Source organism: Populus alba, chromosome 15, assembly GCF_005239225.2.
Source record: "Populus alba chromosome 15, ASM523922v2, whole genome shotgun sequence".
NCBI lineage: Eukaryota > Viridiplantae > Streptophyta > Magnoliopsida > Malpighiales > Salicaceae > Populus > Populus alba.
In genome coordinates this window covers 13,399,904-13,423,856 of record NC_133298.1, presented here as the reverse complement: position 1 = coordinate 13,423,856, position 23,953 = coordinate 13,399,904, and the positions used below count along the sequence as shown (strand labels likewise).

At 31.0% G+C, this 23,953-nt stretch overlaps 2 protein-coding genes and 1 long non-coding RNA gene across 4 annotated transcripts; 2 read left to right on the top strand and 1 right to left on the bottom strand.

Moving 5' to 3' along the window:
* Positions 1 to 10,198: 10,198 nt before the first annotated feature.
* LOC118033459 (two-component response regulator ARR5) lies at positions 10,199 to 12,355 on the top strand. Of its 2 annotated transcripts, none has more exons than XM_035038457.2 (5): positions 10,199 to 10,601; positions 10,689 to 10,765; positions 10,863 to 10,940; positions 11,079 to 11,152; positions 11,726 to 12,355. In XM_035038457.2, exons 1-5 carry the CDS (start codon positions 10,439 to 10,441, stop codon positions 12,006 to 12,008), a joined length of 675 nt encoding a protein of 224 aa, XP_034894348.1. In that variant the 5' UTR covers positions 10,199 to 10,438; the 3' UTR covers positions 12,009 to 12,355. The 2 variants fall into 2 exon arrangements, with proteins under 2 accessions (XP_034894348.1, XP_034894349.1); XM_035038458.2 differs by having other exon boundaries at positions 10,202 to 10,601; positions 11,082 to 11,152.
* A 1,463-nt stretch (positions 12,356 to 13,818) lies between these two features.
* LOC140954659 (uncharacterized) lies at positions 13,819 to 14,785 on the bottom strand. Its single transcript, XR_012168092.1, has 2 exons — positions 14,510 to 14,785; positions 13,819 to 14,422 (listed from the first exon to the last, which is right to left on the bottom strand). It is a non-coding gene; the product is annotated as an uncharacterized lncRNA (long non-coding RNA).
* On the top strand, positions 14,074 to 17,369 carry LOC118033457 (formin-like protein 8). Its single transcript, XM_035038456.2, has 2 exons — positions 14,074 to 15,133; positions 15,236 to 17,369. Exons 1-2 carry the CDS (start codon positions 14,091 to 14,093, stop codon positions 16,560 to 16,562), a joined length of 2,370 nt encoding a protein of 789 aa, XP_034894347.1. The 5' UTR covers positions 14,074 to 14,090; the 3' UTR covers positions 16,563 to 17,369.
* Positions 17,370 to 23,953: the final 6,584 nt, after the last annotated feature.

The window sequence follows — 23,953 nt, the reverse complement described above, 5'->3', positions numbered from 1 at the left end:
TAATCTATGTGGATATAAGTTAAAAGAGTATTTTAAAAGATTTTTTATCTCACATTAAAAAAACACAACCTTGGTGGGGGGGCATTGGAAAAAAAATTTATTTTTAGTATTTATATAGTGAAGTTTGATATGGGTTTCTAACCAACTAAAAAAGATTAAAAGAAAAAAGAAAAAAAGAGAGGTTTCTGATTAGGGGAAAAAAACACGTGAAAAAAAAGGTCTTTACCGGCTTCTGCTGGGTCACCCGAGTCGGGAGCTTGAAAATCTCACATTGAAAAAAAAATATTTTTTTAGTATTTATATAGTGAAGTTTGATATGGGTTTGTAACCAACTAAAAAAGATAAAAATAATAAAAAAGAGGGGTTTCTGAATAAGGGAAAAAAACATATGTAAAAAAAAAAAAGGTCTTTGCTGGCTTCTGTTGGGTTACCCGAGTCCCGTGTTTGATCCATCATGCTGGGCTAAGAATACACTTATAATTGTTGTAAGGACATGTTTATTTTTTTATTTTCATCCTTTTATTTTTTAACCAAATATATTTTTATCTTTTCTATATTTCTTTATTCTATTCTAAGATATTAAATATGCACATCCCTAAAATTCACTCTTTTTTTATTATTATTAATCTCTGATTTTATTGAAGAAATCATCTACAAAATTGCATGAATTAAGATAGTTAAAAGGACAGCAAGTCTTTTACATATATAATATTTTTTTTTTATACAACATAATGTATCAATTCAAAAGTTCAAAAGTTTTATCTTATGATCATATATTCCAAATTTTCATATATATTGATAGTTATATTATAGAATAAACTTTTCTTGTAACAAACTTTGACAATTAGATTATACAACATCTCAAATTCAAACAAGCATGAACCCTTTAAAAATCTATCCAACATTTGGATGGAAACATAAAATTAATATTTTCATCCACAATGCATACAAAAAAAGAAAGTTTATTTTTAAAGACTTGAAATAAGTCACTTAGAAGTCAACATTTTTTTTTTCATTCTTTCCTCTTCGAATATAACAAATTTATAAAATAAGTTGCATAAAAAAAAGAGTTTGCAATTAAGTTTTAATGCATATGAATGAAAATTCCTATTTGAATGAGACAGTGTTTGTTTTTACACTCTAATTGTGTTTTTGAAAAAAAACTAAATTTTTTGACCTAAATACTTGGGTCTGGCATGATTGTCAGACCCGAAGGACATAGGTCTTGCAACCATGCCACACTCAAGGTACTTGGGTATAACAAACATGCTTGATTAGACAAACAACAAACAAATAGGACAAGTGTGCACTTTAGTTGTTAAGAGAGAGAAAGGAAAGAAAAAAAATGCAATAATCAATCACTAGCGGCAATCCAACAATTATTTGTTTACACGTGCCATGCCATATGAAAATGGGTATGGTTGCGCATCCAAAAAAACAATGGATGACCAGATTGGACCGTCAGAAAGTGTCATATGCATTCTTAATGACACGAGAACCACCCATTCATTTTGGAAGAAAAGGAAAGGCTAAAATACATCTCGCAAAAGATGAGAAATTGAAAGTGAAATCATATTTGCAATTCACAGTAAAATATCTCTTGATCTATAGTGATTTTCTCATATCATTTAGCTTTTGTTATAACTATATTTGTGTCTCGAGTTCTGCTCTCTTTTTTTTCAACATTAAAAAAAAATTATTGTTAAGAAAAAAATCAAGACTTCAATTATTAGTTTAATTTTTAATTTAAATAATATAATTATAAAATATAACAATTATCAATAAATCAATAACAAAATAACAATAAAAAAGGATAAAAAGAATATGATCTTAGTCTACTTGAATTATCAAATAATTCAATGTTGAGTGACCAAACTGAAAAAAAAAATCCAGTCAAATTGGATTAACTCACAAACTTCACGACTATAAATATAAGATTAGGTTAATTTCATATAAACAAACACAAGAAAAAAAAAATTCAAAAACTAATTCTTAATAAATTAAATGAGAAACATGATAACTCCACATAAAAAAAAATAATAAAAAAAAATCTTTTACTCATTTTCTAGCAAATAAAATGTTTTAGGATGAAAATTAAGAAAAAAATATAATTAAAAAAGATATAACAAAACTTTATATAAACTTGCCCGGATTAAAATATAAAATCTATGACCTAATCGTGATATCAAGATAAGCACTTTTAAAAAGCAAATTAAAAAAAAATTATGAAGTTTAATTATTGAGCCACCTGCGTTAGTGCTTTGAGAGTGTGGTGTAGCAACTTGTTAATTTCATTTAATTATAAAAGTAACCTTCAAATCTAAAATAAAATCAAAGTAATATGAAAAAAGAAAAACTTTACTCATGATTTTCTTATCATGATAACTTCTAAAAAATAATATATAAAGAATTATATGATTTTTTTATATGCACATTTAAAATCAGAAATATTTTGTAAATCACAGTTTTATAAGAAAGTTTCTTTTTTTAGAATAAAAAATGGAGAAAAAAAAAAACTTTATTCATTCTTGCAATGAATGTAAAAATAATTCTTAGAAAAAAAGATAAAAATATTTTCATATAAAAAAGTCAATTATAACATAGGAGTATAACTAAGGATCCCTTAAAAAAATAATCTCAATTTAATTTTTTATTTTAATTATATCTACATGAATATAAAAATTAAAATTAAAATATAGACATGAATAGAAAACTTATGAATGTTTTGTTTAAAGAACTCTTTTTTTAATATTAGTAGTGATTAAAGAAAGTAAAATGTAATACGTCATACTCTAAAATCTTTTTTTTATTTTGACCAATTATATTTAGTAATATAGTTGAAAAATCTTGAAACAAAATCCAAAGAATTGTGGAAAATATGTGTGAGTCTTTTTTTATATATAAATGTATTGGTATTACAAAGGAATAACAAATTGTTTATAAATAGTTCTGGTCTAAAAGAGGAAAATATAATGCAAGACAATAACCAATGATTTCAAATATAAAAAAAAACTAAGAATTTGATTTAATAATTTGATAAATTTGATAAATAGTTAGGAGTAATTTAAGAAGCTTGTTTTATATTATTTAAAGTTTTATGTGATATATAAATATACATAAAATAGAGAAATAGAAGTAACTTATTTAAGAAAACATATTATTGTTTGTGTCTTTTTTAATAAGAGATATGTTGAATATAACTGATAATTAGTATTTTATGAAAAATAAAAAAGTTAATGCTGCCAATGAAAAATAAAAATAGATATTAAAATTCCTATTTTAGCAATAAAATTAATAATATTTCTAGAATATTCCAATATAAAATTTATATTTTTATATATAATCAGTTGTACGTGTATTTTTTATGGGGTTAAAAAAATTAATAGTATATAAATACGGGGAAAAATACTTATTGGAGGAGACAAAAGATAACTCAAACAAACATAAAAGTAATTAAAGATTTAGTGTATGTTTGAGAATATGGTAGTGGTTATTTTTTAAAATAATTTTTATTTTAAAATATATTAAGATAATGTTTTTAATTTTTTAAAATTATTTTTATATCATTACATAAAAAAATATTAATTTAAAATAAAAATAAATAAAAATATTTTAAATTTTTCAAAAAAACAGTTCTCAAATACAATGCCAAACATATTAATAAAGAACAACAAAAGGAAAGTTGGATGGATGGATTGTTTTTGTTTCTTCAGTGTTTTTATATCTGAGTTGGGCCCAAAATACACAGTGAGGCCCAAAATGGAATCAGCCATCGTTGTTAGGCCCACTGCATCATAGTGAGATCAATTAAGAGCATTTGATTTTCATAAACAGTACAAATGTCTGCAGAAATAAGGTTAATATTAAAGTGTAAAGCTTGCATCATGAAACTTAGCCCAAATAACAATTCACTACGGACTTACTATGATAAAATAGTTCAAGCATACATTGACCTCTTTCTCGCAACAGTAAAAGCCTCTTTTTCCAAGAAAACTATTAACAAAAAAAAATACTTATACCAGAAGCAATAAAAAAAACATAAATAGAGAGGAAGATGGAATCCTAAACGTGGAATCTTTTATTCTAATATTTTAAAGGGTATTTGATAGTATGATATAAATTATTTTTTTAAAGTATTTTTATTTAAAAATATATTAAAATAATATTTTTTTTTATTTTTAAAAATTATTTTGACATCAGCATACTAAAACGATCCAAAAACATATAAAAAAAATTAATTTTAATAAAAAAAATTTAATTTTTAAAAAACACTGTTTCAACCATGTTCCTAAACACACACTTTACTTTATAGAAAATGGCCTATAATTATTAGAGTTATATTACTACAAGAAAAAAAGAACATTGCACAAACTCTACTATATTTACTAGCCATTTAATATGTGATTCGCTGCGGGTTATAATTTTTTATCAAAACAATATTAGGTATTCAAGCTGTTTTAAAGTGTTTTTTTACATGAAAAATTCAAAATGTAAATTAAAAAGCTTATGCAATCATCTAACTAAATAAATCAATAACTATTTATGTAAGAAAAAAAAAGTTGCTAACAGTAATCAAGAAACAAACTGTAAAATAAAATATTTATTTAATTGTATTTATTAAAATTATCTATTTAAATAAATAAAAAGATAAATCCACCATAAAGAACCCCATGACTTGAATGATAAATACAAATAAAACAATGAAAAGAGTCCATTCAAATTGACTAATGGCGTTTTGCTGGTAAGATCGTGGGAAAGTAAAAAAGAACATTTTTTTTTAACAATCTAGCGTAGAAGGTGCTGTGCCATGTCATCTCGTGGATTCTGTTGCCGAAATGAAAGGACACAGAAAATCAAATCCAATCTCCTCGCAATTCCCACCCAACTACTGCATCGCATCCCCTTGGATTCGATGGATGCCCCATGATGGCCTTTCAGGGCAACACAGCCACCTATATTAATAAAATATTATATTAATAAAATGTACTAAAGCACAAGATACGATACAAATTACATTACTATTAAATAAAACAGTGAATTAATGATTTTATCTTTTATCAAATTATCCTAAAAGACTTCTCTTAGGGTGAAATAATCTTTCTTATATTATTTATTTGTCATTTTTGTTTTGATGAAGTTACAAAAGTTTTTCTTTCCTAGGGCTTTTTCGAGTTTCATATTTTTTTGAGGCAGTGAAATTACCAATTTATTCTTAGAATGAAACTTAATCTAGGCTTTTTTGAGGTTTTCATGTTAGGTTTTGCATTATAACAAGATTAGTAAAAGGGTAAATTGATATTTTGTATTAATTAAATTTTATTTAATTTTTTAATGTGTTAGGTTTGTGCTTTGCACGCGGGTGCGCGTGGAAGGATTCTATCATGCTTCGACGACATGTATAGCATCATCTGGCGATAAAAATTTACTCTCTCATGTTTTTAGATTTCTCGTGGTCTCCTTTTTCTTTTCCAACAACATGTTTTTGGTTTTTTTGATAAATTTTCACCAGAGTTGTTTTTTTTCCCATCTTTTCTACCCTGAAATTCATGTTTATCAATTAAAATATCAGGATAGCCCCCTTGTTGGGGATATTTGAGTATCAATCCTTGTTCTTTTAATTTTTATACTTGATCTTCTTGGAAGTTTTTGCTTTGTTTTTCAATTTTATTATTCAATCTTTTTTTTTCTTTTTCAAATCTAGATAAAGAGTTGACCCAAGCATGTTCAAATATTTTTTTAGCTTATAATTGTTATTTTTGTATGATAAATTTTTTTCTTTAATTTTATCCTTTCTTTTTCTTTTTCTTTTTCTATATTCATATACACTTTGTTCAAATATTTCCTAACACACTCGCATTAATTTAACATTTTTTTTCTTAATTTGATCCGAGCCGAACCGGATCTCGAGTAAGATATCTGGGTCATATTATATACACTTTAGGAAAGTAGCCGAAGATCAGGCATTTAAAAATAGTACAGTATCTTCGAAGTCATCGGTCACCTGTCCTGTATACAGAACATATCTTCCTATGCTGTCGTTGCCAAAAGGGACGCTATCTGCTACCGATTTTATTACTCGTGAAAGAGGGACCTTCACGCAAATGGAGGAGATATATAAATATAAATATATATATATATATACATATATACATATATATATATATATATGTATATAAAAAGAGAAGATTACATGACATGACAAATATATATATTGCTTTTTCTATGGAATCCCACTCGGTTAACCCTTTTGCCTGTTGCACAGTGTACGATGATGTCATCTCAACTTTATTTTTTCTTATTATTTTGATTTAAACTTGGAGAATACTAATTACATTTTTTATTAAATTCTTACAAAAGATGAGCTATTGAAATTTAGCTGGATGAATATAAAACCTATCTTGTTTTTTTTTTTGTTTAAATTTTTTTTTTAATTTATTTCAAATTAATTATTTTTTTATGTTTTTGGATTATTTTGATGTGTTAATGTCAAAAATAATTTTTTAAAAAATAAAAAAAATATATTATTTTAATATATTTAAAGTAAAAATTTCTTTGAAAAACAACTGGAAAGACCGGTTTTTTATATTTATTACATAATAATAATAATAATAATAAATCATGTAGTAAAGGAATATCCAATCAAAGATTTTGTGATCCGTCGACGGGTCACGGCCACAGGGCACAGGCAGTCCAAGGGGCGGCCTTTCCCATTTTTGACGCCGCCGCTGCGGACCTTTCTTGGTTATCGAATAGAAACTTCACTTTCTATTTGTCAGGTCCCGAGGTCAGCAGCTCTCATACTGTATGCTACAGTCAGTCAATAGTACTAAATAAATAATACTATTTAGAATTAACGGTGTTGACTTAGGGTCAAAGGGACTTTTGTTGCCCTTCTCTCACTTCTGTGATCCTTGGTGTGATTAGACAGAAAGGAATCCATCCTTGTAACGGGAAGAAAAGAAAAGCAACCTGCACCTGTTCTTGAAGTAAAAGGTTTCCTCCCTCTTTTTTTTCCCCTCACTTTTCTTCTCATTGAGGAATAACCGATCATTAAACCATAAAATGCTTATAAGTCTTGTATAGTTAAACCTAATATAGGATGCTTATAATAATATGAGTTAAGATTCTCTAAATCATTTTTTTTTCCATTTCAACTTTTTAGGTTCAAAACATAAGGGAAAATAGAAAATTTTATTTAAATATACTACATTGATGTGGAGATGTATTCTTAAACTTATTTTGAAATAGATTTAAAGGCATTTTGGGAACACGGTACAACCTGTGTTTCTAAAAATTTTAATTTTTTTTTGCTAAAATTGAGTACGGTTTGTACCTTTTGGATCGTTTTGATGTGTTGATATCAAAACTGATTTTTAAAAAATAAAAAAACATCATTGACATGCATTTCGGCACAAAAAGTTATTTGAAAAGCAACCGTTACCACACTATCAAACACACTCTTAGTCTTAGAGGCTGTTTGGCACTGCGGTCCAAACAGCTTTTTGTAAAATTTCAATTTTTTTTTACTAAAATTGAGTTCGGTTTGTACTTTCTGGATCGTTTTGATGTGCTGATATTAAAAATAATTTTTAAAAAATGAAAAAACATTACTGGCATGTTTTTCGGCATGAAAAGCTATTTGAAAAGCAACCGCTACCACACTCCCAAACACCCTTAGTCAACTTACAAACTAGCTTAAAGATATGTTTATTATCAAATGAAAAAATATAACTATAAATATCAAATAACCAATTCAATTCAAAAACTTAAACTATTAGGTAAGGTCCTAATTTATGATTTATATTATTGTTTAACATACACTATCAAGTGAAAGCATAAAGGTCTTGGATTTTTGTTAAATGCTAATTTTTCAAGGTTAAAAAGATGCTAATGATTTTTTTACTAATTTTTCATTTTCATCACTAAGTTTGGTGACTTTTATTATGGTTAATGTTTATAAAATTCATTGTCACAAGGCTTTTTACACCAAAAGGTCTTGGATTTTTGTTAAGTGCTAATTTGTTCAGTCTTGGCTCTCTAGTATTTTCTCTTGGATAAAATTATATGATAAATGAGGCACCTGTATATTTTACATAAAATGTTTTTCATGATCTTCTAGCCAAGTCAATCAATGTTACTTTTGGTTTTATTCTATAAAAGTACTCATGAAAATAACTTTCCATCTCTTATTAACTATTGATGAAGATAATGAAAAGTATACAGAGCTAATAAAATACAATTTGATCAATGATGAACCAAATAGTCTTAGTTCTTACAAAGGGATTAACAACACAATCACCATATTGATCCGTGAACTTCGCGATGTGTTCCCCTATTAATTTGTTATTTTTTATAGAAAACTGTTTAAACTCAACCATCTTGATTCATGTAAGGATTACATATAGCCTATCAATTCATTCAGAATATGAATGATTGCATATAGATCTAGTTGTACATCTAACTTCTAACCCTGTTTTTTTTAAGTATTGGGCTAACTTAATCTTGATAGTTTTTTTCCTTGTTTGTTGATCGATAACAGGTGCTCATGGTGTAGATTGCGTGAAGACACTAAAATTGTTTTTTCCAAGAATAGTCTTTTGCTATTGTAGGGAATTAAATGGTGAACATTCATCATGTGACATGTTTATTGCATGTTATTCCATTGATAACTGTGTTGGTGAATTATTTATCGACTTTTTATGTCTAGAGAATGATATCTATTAATTTTAGGGATTGATTAATCATCAGTTATTATCACTGTATTTTTTTCAATTTATTTTCCAGATATAATAACTAATCTAAAACTTATCTCATCGGGGTGCCATTCTATTTATATAATAGACAACCAAATAACTAATCATCATTAAACTTGTGGATTGATCATTTATTAATATATAATCCTTTACTCGTATTTTTTCTCCCAACAAGAAAAAACTATAATTTTAATCTTAATTCTGAGTAGAGGCATACAGTAGCCTCACTGATCAAATGAAATGTTAATTCTTAACTTGATCTCTAATTAGGTAAGAAGGAAAAATGATAATGCTAAAAAAAAAAAACTACAAAAGAACATAAAAGAAAATGAAAGTAATAAAAAAAGGCTTCTAAGTAAAACAGATAAGCTGCAATAATCTAAATAAATAAATAAATAGTAGAAAGTGGGAATAAATTATGTTAGCTGGCTATTATTTTAAGTTGTCGAATAACCTATTTATATTATTATAGAGATAAATTTTATGTAAACATAAAATCATAATTCTATATAAACTATCTATAATTGATAAGGGCTGTATAATCTTAATTTCTGTATAATTTATATTTCTTTATACATATCCTTCTGATAATCAAATGTATTTATATTAATCTATAATATTCATTAGATATCTTGCTAAAAAATTCTATTCCACATAGAACATGACCAATCGATTATTAAATTATAATAATCTTCTTGATTGATGATCGGCTTTACCCTTCTTTATTAGTCAATGACCGACTTCAAATTTGTTAATTGTTTTGCTTAAAAAATAATAGTTAACAATGATTGTTCTCAATCACATGACATGTGAATGATTTATCTTTTATATATATATATATATATATATATATATATATATATATATATATATATATATATATATATATATATGTTAGCTTGTAATCAAGATTGTTTTTGTAAGGATGACAAAATTACTTGTCCCTATCAATATAGGGTGAGGATATGATAAAATATATTTTTAATAATATTAAAAAATTCAAAAAATACTAAAACAAACTAATTTAAAATAAAAAGAATTGAATTTTTTTAAAAAAATTATAGTTGAAACGCCGGAGATATTTTATACCCTTGGTCAAATCACTTGTTTTAAAATTAATAAAAAAAATTAAAATTGAATCGTATCGAAAAAACCAATATTCAGGAGAAATTCTTTTTAGTAAAATCATATGATGTGATTCTAAAATTGTGCGGATAAAATCTTGAGAGATTAGGAAACAAATTTGAAAAGAATAACTACTCGATTATCCAAAATTGAAAAAAAGAAAAGAAAAAGAAAAGAAAAAGAAAGGACACTATAACGCTGTTTGGCACTTTTGCTTTTGTCTTGTAGTGGAGAGTGAAAATCCAAGAGAGACCATAGTATCCATGAACGTATGACAGGACAAGAGACGAAGTGGGGCTACTTTAAGATTTGCTAAGATCTCAAGAAATGAAATCTTCAGAATCTCACGAACATTTTCTGCTTTAAAGAAAGAGGCGAACATGGCAATATCTCCCTCATATCTTCCCCCTTTTCATTCTCATATAAATCCACCCACTAACTTCGAAACCTCACCGCTTTTAAACTTTGACATATAGTAGTTCTGCATTGCAAGAAAGCCATTACCAACCAAAGACCCCGTCAAAAGATACACCACACACACACACATATTTTCTGGTGATATGGCAACGGCCGGCGAGATCTTAAGGCGAAGTTTGGCGGATGAAGTTGGAGTTTCTAAAGGGTCTGTTTCTGGTTCAGAGGAGTTGCATGTTCTTGCTGTAGATGATAGCTTTGTAGACAGGAAGGTTATAGAGAGGTTGCTTAAGATATCATCTTGTAAAGGTGATCCCTTTTCTTTTGAGGTTTTAATTAATGGTCTTTTTATTTTGTGTGTTTTTGAAACTGACTGGGATTTTTGGATATTTGCAGTGACTGTTGTAGAGAGTGGGAGCAGAGCTTTGCAGTATCTTGGATTGGATGGAGAGAAGAGCTCTGTTGCGTTCAATGTAAGGACAAAAGAGTAACTTTATTGGATCTCTGTTTCTTTGCTGAGAAATCAAGCAGTGCTGACGGTTTATTATTGCTTAATCGTTGTGATTATAGGATTTGAAAATCAATCTCATCATGACCGATTACTCGATGCCGGGGATGACAGGATATGAGCTGCTTAAAAAGATTAAGGTCCGTGCGATCCTCTTGCTTTCTTCACATACCTTTTCTGTTCAATCTTTATTTTGTTGCTAGAATGCATAAGATGAGAAATGAAAATTAATTTATTGAATTGTATGTTGATGGGGTTTTGGAAATTTGTTTTTTTAGCAGGAATCATCAGCTTTCAGAGAGATTCCTGTAGTGATCATGTCATCTGAGAACATCTTGGCTCGTATTGATAGGTATCCTCCTCTCTGGCTCGATCTTTCTTTTTTGTGGGTGGAGTGGAAAGATGAATTTTTCATCTTGTTTAATGTTTTGAAAATCTCTGTCAATTGATGAACTTTGAGTTTGAAAAGGAAATGAATTTGTTAAATATTATGGTAGCTAACAATTCAAAGAGCAAATCTTGACGAAAATCTTAGATTTTGATCGTGTCGAGTAGGATACAGTTCTTTCTACGACTCTGCCCAAGTATAATTCTGTGGAAATGAAGGGCTAATTTGATGTAATTACTGATTACTTAAGCGCTGTTTAAAATTCTCTGATTCACTGTTTATTAGCAGCATATTTGGGTGTATCAAAATCTGATAATATTTTCAGTCTGCCTGTATTTTTTTAAGATGTCTCTGTTTTCAACCAGAGACCAGTTCCATGCATTTTGAACTATAGAATATCAGAATTGTAGATGGGGTGAGCTTGCTCGACAAGTTGATCTCCGCGATGAGATTTTCTTTTCCTTTTTTGTTGTTGTTTTACCGTGATTGTATCGGAAATGAACGTTGATGCTAACTGCTTATTATTAAATGGCTCAGGTGTTTAGAAGAAGGGGCAGAAGAATACATACTTAAGCCAGTGAAATTGTCAGATGTGAAACGAATTAAAGATGTTATAATGGGAGGCGACGGAGAGCAAAAGAAAAGGAGAAGTGTTAGGAAGAGAGGAAGGGAAGATTGTTTCTATTCATTATCGCAACCACCGCTTGTACAATCGGCCTCGTCCTCTGCGTTTGATTTTCTGCCGTCCGAACTTCAGTCTTCATCACCATTTTCTACTCTGAGCTTGTCAAAGAGGCCTAAATTGCAAACCAGAGACTAATTCTGCAGTCACATGGGTTGGAGTGGCAATTTTGTTAGGTCTTGTTTATACTCGGTAGCACACCCTGCTTCGGACAGGAGATCACTTTCCCAATGTTTTGCTCATGCTTGGCTGACCTAACCCGACATGAAGAATTGATTAGCACATGAACAAGCAAGTGTAGGGAGACCGTGAAGGGGATTTGAAGAACACATTAAGAAATTCTTTTGTTGATATTCTTTAGAAGATGGCATTTTGTGTGAATCGATTATAATGCTAGAGGGATTGCACCACAATCGTGCAATCGATTATTGTAGCCTGGCCATCTGAATGGGTGCCATTGTTTTACTAATTTTGGTCTTCATCAATGCTCGGGCTTGCTCTCTGATAGGTCTACACATTAATAAACACCTAAACACATATTTGTTATGATTAATTGTATGGAAAAAGATGAAATCGCGTTGGGATCGTTTAAATCACATTTCTTCAAATGTTTGCGTTGTCTGGTCATCTCTTGCTCCCTCTGTGTCTGCCAATTATCGTCTGTTGTCTCTCCTTACTCATTTTTGAAGATATCTGCTGGATTAACCAGTCTTGATCGAGCTTGCTTGTCTAAAGTCTAGGCATGTTGCTAGTGCCTTCAGAAACCATTAAAGAAAAGGGGCTAGGAGTGTTATACCCTTGGATGGAGCAATACAACCAATAGCTTGATCCAACACTATCTACCCGAGTCCCACTCAAATTCTTGTCGGTTGTTTCTACACCCTTTTTTGCATCTCTTGGGAAACTTTCTACTCACCGGAAGGTTTCACTTTTTTTTTATCATACAGCTATGTGACGGAGGCTTCAGTCCCCGAAGAAGACCAAAACAACCATGGTCCACACGCTCTTATCTAATTTGGACGGAGTTCCCCAGCTACTTGAATGTCCAGTCTCTTAACTATGCTAGGTGCCCACTATGATTCGACAAATCTGGCAGCATTGAAGACTCTGTCTTCACTCTCGCGAGCCCACACACCCGCCTTCAACCATGAAATTTAATAAATATATTGCTAGAAGGATTAACAGGTTTGGTTTCATTCATTGCAGAGTATATCAATTTGCTATCTCTTTTAATTTATTTCAGCTACCTAACGATCATAAGAACGCGACCATCCATCGTCCATGAAAAGGATGCAGAGCTTTCAAATCATCCCGCAAACCATGAACTGGATGGTAGGCCTCAGTTACCGACCGGCCTGCCATCCTTAATGTCTTGTCCCTCTACCAGAATTAAGGCCTCGGGATTGTGCAGCTTGTGTTGGCTTGGACATGTAACATGAGGGGGTCCCGAGACAAGTGAATGAGAGAGACAGTCCCATCTGGCTCCGAGGCAGCTTGTGGTGGCTTAGAAATGTGCTCCTCTCTTTTCTTATCAGCGAGTTCTGATCCTTCTGTTCGAAATTTCTTCGTTCGTACCGAACCGCAAAACAGGAATGTCTTTTGTTTGCCCTAGTTTTGTTTGGCAGGTGGGTGCCTTGCAGATTAATGTTTTTCTTAATTACCATCCTTTTCTTTTAATGCACAGGACAATGCAAACCCTGCAACTATTTTAATCTTAAAATATTGCCATTAGAGACCTTGCATCCCAGCTCAACATTTTCTATTTCTTGCAAAGAAAGTATCACGTCTCGATGACAAAAGCAGCTCAAGGATAGAGCAACAAAATGGCAATACAAGTGACATTGTTATGTCAGGATACAAGACTCCATTTGGCACTAGCATGACGTCACCATCATCGTTGATCAGAGTGGAGCTCATGCAGGACGGCTAAAATGTCAAGCCAGCCATATACACAACAAAATCATCCGACCTTAGAACAAGAGCCACTGTTTGCACATACACAGTTTCATCATCAGGACAAGGGCAGTTTAGTACATATAATAAGACAGACCCAGGACCAGTAAACAGAGCTGCTAACAACAACTACCTTCATTGAAGCTGTCAGAAATAACACAATGTAGAAGACAGGAAATTGCTCAAAAGCCACTGATAGCCACAATGAACTAAAACAACCAAGATTCTCTCCCTTTCTCTGCATCCTTGTCCCTGGTTCACGTCGGAATGATGGTCCAGCCGCGGTTCCATCCATGTCTCATTTTCTTACTGTTTTTCTCCCCTCCCCTTTCTCGTTCTTATTGTAAACAAAACTCCTCACAGAAGACAGAAGTTTCTCCTGCATTTGATTCTTCACCTGCAAGTTCAATGATAAGATCTGCAAGTTATGAAGCAGTCTCTCCCGATCATGATAGGGAAATGCTGATGCCTCAACTCTTGGGACCTCCAGCCCGGAAACAGGCAATGGAGGAGTCCTCATCGTCAAATGGAAAAGTTGTGGCAGCCATTGTTGTCACAGCTGCAATCACTCTGGCCATTGCTGTGATCTTCTTCTTTATCTACTTGAAATTTGCCAAAAAGCGGGAAAAAGTTATGGCAACTAGTGACGAGCTCAAAAAAGTTATCAGAAAAGTGAAAAAGTTTACCTTCGATGAAAATGGGCAGGATTTGCTTTATGTAAAAAGTTTTGACAGGAAACCCAAAAACACTTTCTCAAAGGTTACGCTGAACCCTAGCTATGAAGAAGAAGGGGAAGAAAAGAGGGTGGATGTGATATCAGAGCAATTAAAAAAGTGTGATCCCCAGGAAGTTTTGCTTTCATCTTATGGAATTGGTCATGGGAAAGTAACAGAACCAGTATTGCGAAATGGAGAACCTGCAGCATTAGTTTCAGAAATGGAAAGTCCAAAACTACCTCCTCTACCATCTCCTCCAAGAAAGAAAATCCCACCACCACCACCACCGCCTCCTCCTCCTCCACCACCTCCTCCGCCTCCGCCTACATCAACAAAACCACCACTTATAACAAAGAAAAATCCTGCATCACCACCCCCACCACCTAAAATAGGCGGTTTAATATCATCACTGAAACCTCCACCAGTTCCAAGTGGGAAATTAAATAGCAAGAGCAGGGAATGGGCTCCAACAGAGGGAAGCTTGAGAGGGACTAGCAGTGGTCATACAAAACTAAAGCCACTGCACTGGGATAAAGTAACAGCCGATGTTGATCATTCAGTGGTTTGGGATGAGATTAATAATGGCTCTCTCAGGTTTCCCTCTGAATTTTAAAATATTAATTTTTCTTTTCAGAGCACATAGCATTTCTTAGGTTGATATTTCTCTGATCCATCATTTTCCCATTTTTCTGTCAGATTTGATGACGACCTAATAGAAACATTGTTTGGATATACAACTGCCAATAACAAAATCCTTCTCGGAAATGAAGTTTCATCAAGTAGAAGCAGCTCCAACCCTACCCCAGCCACTCAAGTTTTCATCCTTGAACCAAGGAAGTCTCAAAACACAGCAATTGTACTAAAATCTTTAGCAATTTCTCGCAAAGAAATTCTTGATGCTCTTCTCGAGGGTCATGGACTTAATACAGATGTCCTCGAAAAGCTTACCAGAATTTCCCCGACTCAAGAAGAAGCAGTCAAAATTACCCAATACAGGGGCAACCCATCTAAACTTGCAGATGCTGAATCTTTCCTTCACCACATCCTGAAGGCTATTCCTTCGGCATTCACCCGTATCAATGCAATGCTTTTCAGATCAAATTATGATTCAGAAATTCTTCATCTAAAGGAGTCCTTACAAACACTTGAAACGGGGTGCAAAGAGCTACGAACCCGTGGCCTCTTCTTAAAACTTCTTGAAGCCATTCTCAAGGCTGGCAACAGGATGAATGCTGGAACATCCAGAGGCAATGCACAAGGTTTCAACCTTACTGCTCTTACAAAGCTTTCCGATGTTAAAAGCACAGATGGGAGGACTACTCTACTTCACTTTGTTGTAGAACAAGTAGTTCGATCAGAAGGTAGACGTCGTGTACTTAATCGGAACCATAGCATGGAAAGAAGTGACAGTCAAAGAAGGATAAACAGTGATTTGAATTCAGACACATTGACAGAAGAGAGAAACAAAGAGTACCTGTTGTTGGGACTACCAGCATTGAGGGACATGATTGCTGAATTCTCCAACGTTAAAAGAGCAGCCGTAATAGACTTTGACAGTTTCGTCAACACATGCTCCTCTCTCACAGCTCGTGTCACAGAAACTCAGCAACTCGTGGTAAGCTTTGGCAATAGTGAGGCTGGTGGGTTTGTGATGCAAATGAAAGGATTCTTGGAGGATTGCGAAGAGGAGCTTAAGGTGGTGAGAGATGAGCAAAAAAGGATTATGGAGGTTGTTAAGAGAACAACAGAGTATTACCAAGCAGGAGCATCAAAGCAGAAAGAAGCAAATCTGCTTCAGCTGTTTGTTATAGTGAAAGATTTTCTTGACATGGTTGATCGAGTCAGTGTAGACATATCCCAGAAGGTGCAGAAGAAAAATGTGGCAGCAAGAGCAGGATCACCACCAGCACCACCACCTTCACCTCCATCAAGTAGTCCAGTGAGATTTCCAGACTTCCGTTTACATCCTATGTCAGATATGTCAAGGGCAACATCTTGGAGTGAATCAGATGATGGTTTCTGAACAACAGTATTTGTTCACATCAGAACATTACATTCAGTTAAATCAAGGAGTTGGCTCCCACGGAAACAGAAGTACAAAAACATGATATTCACCAAGCTTTTACTGCATAGGTACATCTGTCTGAGACTGAAAGGGTTACTCTGCCGGGGAGAGAAAGAAAAAGAAGAAAAGCGATCAACACAACACGAAAATCTTAGCCCCGTGAGACAAGAAACTGCGAGAAAAAGCCAAATGGACAGTAGAGCAAACAATAAAAACCTCCGAACGTGGCATTTGCTGACCTATAAACGCAAATAGGCACAAAAATATATTTCTTTGTAATTGTTCTTCAAATTTCCAGCTCAACTACGTTCTTCTAAACTTTGTGTGCTCTGTGTTGATTATGATCATATAAATGGTCGTGTTACCTAAAGCAATTTTCTTGCAAAAGAAAAAATAAGGGACATAAAATTAGTTCAGCTACATGCAGCAAGGATGGAGGATAAAGTAGCAATCAATGAGTAAAATAGAAAGAAATGTCAGAAGTTCAATCAAAACCCACGTTCTAAAAAGCTTCAAATTTAAAGCAAACAACCTGTAAAATAAATTAATTATAGAAAGAAATTCATTGAAGCAGAACTTGAGTGGCAGTGACAATGGCAGGGGCGGATCTAGAGATTCTTTTCAGCGGGTGCAATGTATAATACGGTCCCAGGAAAATTCTACAGACCACCACAATAACTTTCCATTGATACCCCTATCACTCATCTAAGAGTAGAAGAGAAAGCAAAAAACCAAGATAAAGCCATTGAACTTAATACTAATCAAAACTCCTTTCACATACCAAAAGCCAAATGGAAAGTTTAATGGTCATTTTAAGCCAAGTAATTTTTTTTTCAAGAAAAGCCTTATGGAAATCATTTTTACTCCAACCAAGCAATAAATAATCGGACCAATCCCAAACCCACTATCAAATAATGACAACCACACTTATTAATTAAAAATAATTATGCTTGCTTTGCTTGTGATAAATCTAGGCATGGTGCTATAAGCCTTGAACTTGTAGTTTCCAAAAACACAGACTTGTTGCTGAAGCTAACATTACCAAGGAGCCACTTGTGGCTATGATTTCTAAGATTAATATTCTCAAAGGCTTAGATGCATGATGGAATTATTCAAAAGCTACTCAACATGTCTCCTATGAATCTATGATAAAACCTTATTCAAGATGTATACCATCTATGATCGGAAAAAAAGAAGATCATGCTTGGTGATTCACACACTACTAAATTATTAGGAGATGTTCTTCACTAATTTATAATTGGTAGAGATGTTCTTGAAACTCCCAAAATTTTAGTTTATGATTTTGTTTCAAGTAAGGGTAGTCTTAAACAAGTTATTGAGTTTGATCAATATATACTTTCAAAGAAAGGTTTATTTTTGAAAAAAAAGACTATGCTTGTGATGGGATGTTTAATTTTAATATTGAAATGAGTGAAAGTTCTTCCTCTGCTAATATGTGAGTATTTGACATATGGCAGATTATCTCATATAAATTATAAATATGCGAAAAACTTGAGTAATCTTGGTTTAATTTCTAAACTTGAAAATGATTTTGATAAAGTGAATCTTGTAGTATGGCCAAAAGTTTAAAGAGAAATATTGAATTATTAAATTAAATTATAAATATTTTAAAATTGTCGATCATAATTTTGAATTATTATAGCTCATATATACTAATATTATTTTATAAGTTTCATTAATAGTTTTTTTTATATAATATTCATATGTTTTTTTTAAGTGATATAAAAGTGGAGCTTTTGAAAACTTTACCATTCTCTTAAAAGAAGTTAAGAATAGATTTGACAAAAATATTAGAAGGTTTCAAAGTGATAAAGATATAAAATATGATTTTAATAATTTTATTCAATCTTAGTATGGTGCATGAAGTTATAACTCCATTCTTTAAAATGGTATAGCTAAAAGGAAAAACAATCTTAGTTGATTTAGTGAATTCTACACTTATTAGTTATTGTGCTCCAAAAAACTTATAGGTAAAAAATTATTATCGAATTCAAGAAAATAAATTTTATTTTAAAACAAAAATAATAACTATACAAATATTCAAGTAAGTTTAGGACAATTTTTTTTTAAAAAAACTTAAAAATGAAAATAATTTTGATTCAAGGAGGATGATTGGAGTAAAATGATTACAGTTGAATTTTTTTGTTTTGTTTTTGTTAGTATTTATTTAATGTGTAAAATGATCCCATTTCTTTAGAACTTTAGAAGAAGCTTTATCTTCTCATGTTTCAATTTTTTTGAAGAGAAACCATTAATGATGAAATGATTTTTTTTTATTTCAATACTTCCTGGTTGCAAAATGACTAGATGTAAGTGGGTGCTTCAAAATAATTTTATATAAAGGATTTAAGTGAAACAAATATGATTTTTGGCACAAGTATTACTAGAATTTCTCGTGGTGTTTTTCTTGATCAATCTATTATGTTGAAAAGATTATGAAAAAGTATAATTATTTGGATTGCAAACCTGTGTGGACTCATTCTAACTTCTAATTGTAACCTATACTAAAAAGGATCAGTGTTTTATCATGGACGCATAATGCAGTCCACAGTAAAACACTGATCCTTTAGTTTTTTTTTTAATTAAGTTCTCTTATTTTTTTTAGCTTTTTTTTTATGCATTTCGGGATTTTTTTTTTGCTTCTTTCTTTGTTTTTTTTTTAACAAATTTTTTTGTTTAATTTAATTATTAATGTTTAATTTTTTTTATTTAGTTATCAAACTTTTATGAAATGTTTTTTGAGTTTAACGGGTTAATCTGGTTTGACAAGTTAACTCATAATTTTAATTATTTTTTTTTGTTTAGTTTAGTTTGTTAATATTAAATTTCTTTCTATTTAGTTATCAGACTTTCATTATACATATCTCGAGTTTCACGGGTTAACCTGGTTTCACGGTTGAACTTAGTTAATTTTAGGTTGACTTGCCAATTTTTTTTTGTTTTTTTATTTTCATAATTTTTTTTGTTTAATTTAGTTTGTTAATGTTAATTTTTTTATTTAGTTATTAAACTTCATGACACAGATCCTGAGTTTAACGGGTTAACATTGTTTGACGAGTTAACCCAGATTTTTTTTTTGTTTTTAATTAATTTTTTTCGATTAGTTCAGTTTGTTAACATTCACTTTTTTATTTAGTTATCAGATATTCATGACACAGATCCCGAGTTTAACGGGTTAACCTGATTTGACGAGTTAAACTGATTTTTTTTTTGTTTGTAATTATTTTTTTCATTTAGTTTAGTTTGTTAATGTTAAATTTCTTTCTATTTAGTTTTTGTTTTTACTTCTTAGAGGTTTTTTTGTTTCTTTTTAATTAATTTTATTTAATTAATTTAGTTTATTAATATTAAAGTTTTTTTTATGTAGTTCTCAACTAATGCCTTTAGTTTTTCTTCTTTTTTTTTTTTGTTGTTTTTTATGCTCTGACTATAAACTGCACATTGCAGTCTACAGTGAAAAGACCGATGCCTTTTTTTTTGTTTTTGTTTTTATTTTTAGTTAATGTCTATTTAGACACGGATTTCGGGTTAACCTGGTTTGAAAGGTTAACCTAGTTAATTCATATATTTTTTTCTTTTTCTTCATTAGTTTTTTTTTCTTCTTGTTGGTTTTTTTTTCTTTTTAATTAAGACATGACCTTGCAGCCAGACCCACATCCAATGCTATTGTGTCTGATAAGCTAAACCCACTTAAATTTGGGTCATACAAGTTTAATGTTATTATTAATATTATAGATATTACTCTTGGGGTAGGCGTTGCAACCAAATCTAAACTCTTGGGTATAACTTTGTAGAAAGACCTAACACTTTTAGATCTTAGCTTTTTTTGAAATGTAAAATATAATTGACCTGCAGCATCGCGCTGGTCATGTAACTAATTATTTACTATAAGACATAATTGATATTGCCTTGGTATTGATATACTAGCAAAATTTATTAGCAAATCTAATGTTTAATATTGGAATGCTATAACTTATTCATATAGTTATTTGAAAGGAAATATGCATTATGACTTATTATATTTGAAGAACAACATATATTCTTAAGTGGAAGGATGAAGTTGATTAGATATATCTTTCAAGCTCTTGTAAAATTCATCATTATCAAACCAAACTATTAAACATGTCAATAAAAGAATAACCAATGATTGTTTTGACAACACAAGTCAACATAATTTTCATTCTTTAAGAATTCTTTGATAAAGAACACCATTGATGAAATCCCTTTTATGTAAGGGTGAAACTCTTCTCTCCTAGAACTCTCTAACTTTTTATTTGTTATTATATTCACAATAAAATATATGTTTTCTCTATTTTTAATATTAAAAAACTAAAAGAGTTGATTTTCCTTATCAAATAAGGATAGTACTAGAGAGATTTTTTGTCTTTAAAGGAGACAAAATCTCTTCTTAATATATCAAATTGTTAGAAATTAATTTGACAATTTTACTTTTTAATTTTTTTTTTCATAAAATTTTGGGTCAAGACTAATCATGGGCACCCAATTACAAAATCGATCCAAAAAATCATACATCTCACTCGTACATAGTTGGGATGACCTTGCACAATTTATTCCTCATCATTTTATTCTTAATATTGTTCATACGGATTAATAAAAAATACGACCATTAAATCTTTTATAATTTTATGAGCTCTACACTAATAATCTGTTTGAGATAACATAGAGAGTTCAACTTGAAAAAGTATAATGACTAATAGAATCATATATATTTTATAAGTATTACATAAGTTAGTAAATCTAATTCCTCAATAGGAGATTTACTAGCCTCATATGTATGCTATTGATATTATATTTATAATTATGATGCAAAACTAATAGCAACAAAAATCTATCATTAATGAGGCATGGTACCTCAATGTAATTTAAAAGTCTTCCCTTTGTACTCATATCATTAGGTTAAGATTAAGTCCTTTCCTAATAATGTCTTGTAAGGCCAAATCAATTAGGTGACATTAAAATAGAAACATAAATCCTTCACTTTCATGATATAATAAAAAATGACCAAAGGCTCTAGAAGAGAACCAGAAAAAAAAAAAAAAAAAAAAAAAAACTCAACGACTCACATGGTAAGGAAGCATGAATCCATTTACTCACCTCTTTGGTCCCTTTATCACATGTAGAGAAACTCAGTAAAAAAAAAAAACTCCTGTAACATGTTACAATGGAGAAACTTCAATAAAAACAAACGTATGCAATGCAGTTATCTAAATACCATATCAGCTTTAAACCGGTCAATTTTAGGCGTGTTTGGCATTACGTTTTTAAAAGTGTTTGTAAAAAAATTTTAATTTTTTTTATTTAAATTAATATATTTTTTTATGTTTTCAAATCATTTTGATATGCTAATTCAAAAATAATTTTTTTTAAAATATTATTGGCATACTTTTCTGAGTGAAAAACACTTTAAAAAATAACCACAATCATACTCCCAAACACGCAATTTGAGTGTCCAATTTACATTCTTTAAATGCCCGCCATGCCTAGTGCCAAATAATTGAGCTCCTATCTAGATTTATTATAGGGGATTGTAGAACCATTCATATATCATATATGATCACTGGGACCTCATCTTGATCCTTAATCAAGGCAACATTTTTTATATATCATTTTGCTCACTTACACAAGCACGTGATTGTTCATGCAAGCAAGTCAATTAGCCTATGTCCTATCTACATACATTATATGTTTTTTGGAACACATTTATAATATTTCGTGAAAAATCATAATGGCAAAGAATAAACAAGTTTTCTATTTAGTTTTTATATATATTTTACCAAGTTCAATTTGTTATATTTTAAGGAATAAGGATTGATCTATATCAACCATAAACATGTGAAAGTTTTATATGCTCTTTAAGCAATTTAAACGAGCCAAGCATGAACCTAGCAAGTTTTAAATAAGCTGAGCTTGAGCCTTGATAAAATTGTGATGGGCATGAACTCTAAACGATAAATTGTGATTTTGCGTGCATGGACTGAAAAGGGGAGGATGATGGGTTCAATCCATGACGACTCATTATGATTGATTAACTGAGAAAGGGATTATTACAGTGAAGATAGAAAGAAAAATGAAGGAACAGAAGCTGTGAGGCACTATATTAAAATAATATTTTTTATTTTTAAAAATTTATTTTTAATATTAACATATCAAAACAACTTAATTTTTATTTTAATTTTTTACATGAACACTTTCAACTACAAATACAATTTGAACAACGCTTTTAAAAGTGGAGTTCATGAGAAAAGATTGTGTACCCAATATGGCTAAGTGCATCCATATGCTTAACATGTAGTAGCGAGTTTGGATTTATAATTGATTTATTGCCCATCTTATGAGACACAAGGAACATTAATGTGAGCTGGTATATTTGTAAATCGATGGACTTTGGAGGATCCTTTTGGTGCATTTGTAAATTGACGAGCTTTGTAAGATTCTTGTCACATAGGCATGTTAACTCAAAGTCCCTATAATATTTGAACATTTTATTTTAGTCCCTTAACGCCAAGATATGTTTGCTAGGTTCTCGATTTTGAACTTATTTCATTGTTCACTAAAAATTAGGAATACTTGCTACAGCGTGAGGGTTGGAAGCTGGTGTATGTTAATAATAATAATAATAATAATAATAATATCCTTTTGCTCCTAGTTATTTAGACATAACATTGACCAGAGAGGAATCGAAAGGAGGGCTAAACAGGTGTCAATCAAGACCTAAACTTGTGCATTTTAGGATAGTGTCCTTTCATTCTAGGGCTACACAGGTGTCAATCAAGCGGGAGGAGGTGAGGTTCCCTGTCCTTTCATTTTTCGTCATACTATTTACCAATCCAGATCAAAATAATATTGTTCACAAGCTAACCTTGAGCAGAATGGCTAATTACCTCCTCAATGAGCGCGCAGCTTTTTGTATCGATCACAGCAAACTACCGAAGCAGAAGCTGCTCACACCACAGCACGATATTATTCCACAACAAGCAGAAAATATGCACCGATGAAATCCTCGTTCTCTTAGTCCTGGCAGGCTTTTCAAAATTATTTCCGTCGCCTCACAAAAAAAAGTAGAGCTATACTGTGAGATGGTTTGTTTAAAATCAAGGTTCCAACTATGCCTCCATGGTGATTGGTCATCATCTCCTCCCTCCTTCCAATCCACTGATGAAACTATTTATACAAACGACACAGCACCATGCAAAGTTTTGGCAAAAAATCCGCAGAAAGTAGGTTAAGGAAGATACAGCAAATATGATGGAAGATAACATGTTGCCGGATGGATAGATATACATTTCGATAGTACTGCCAAAACCAAA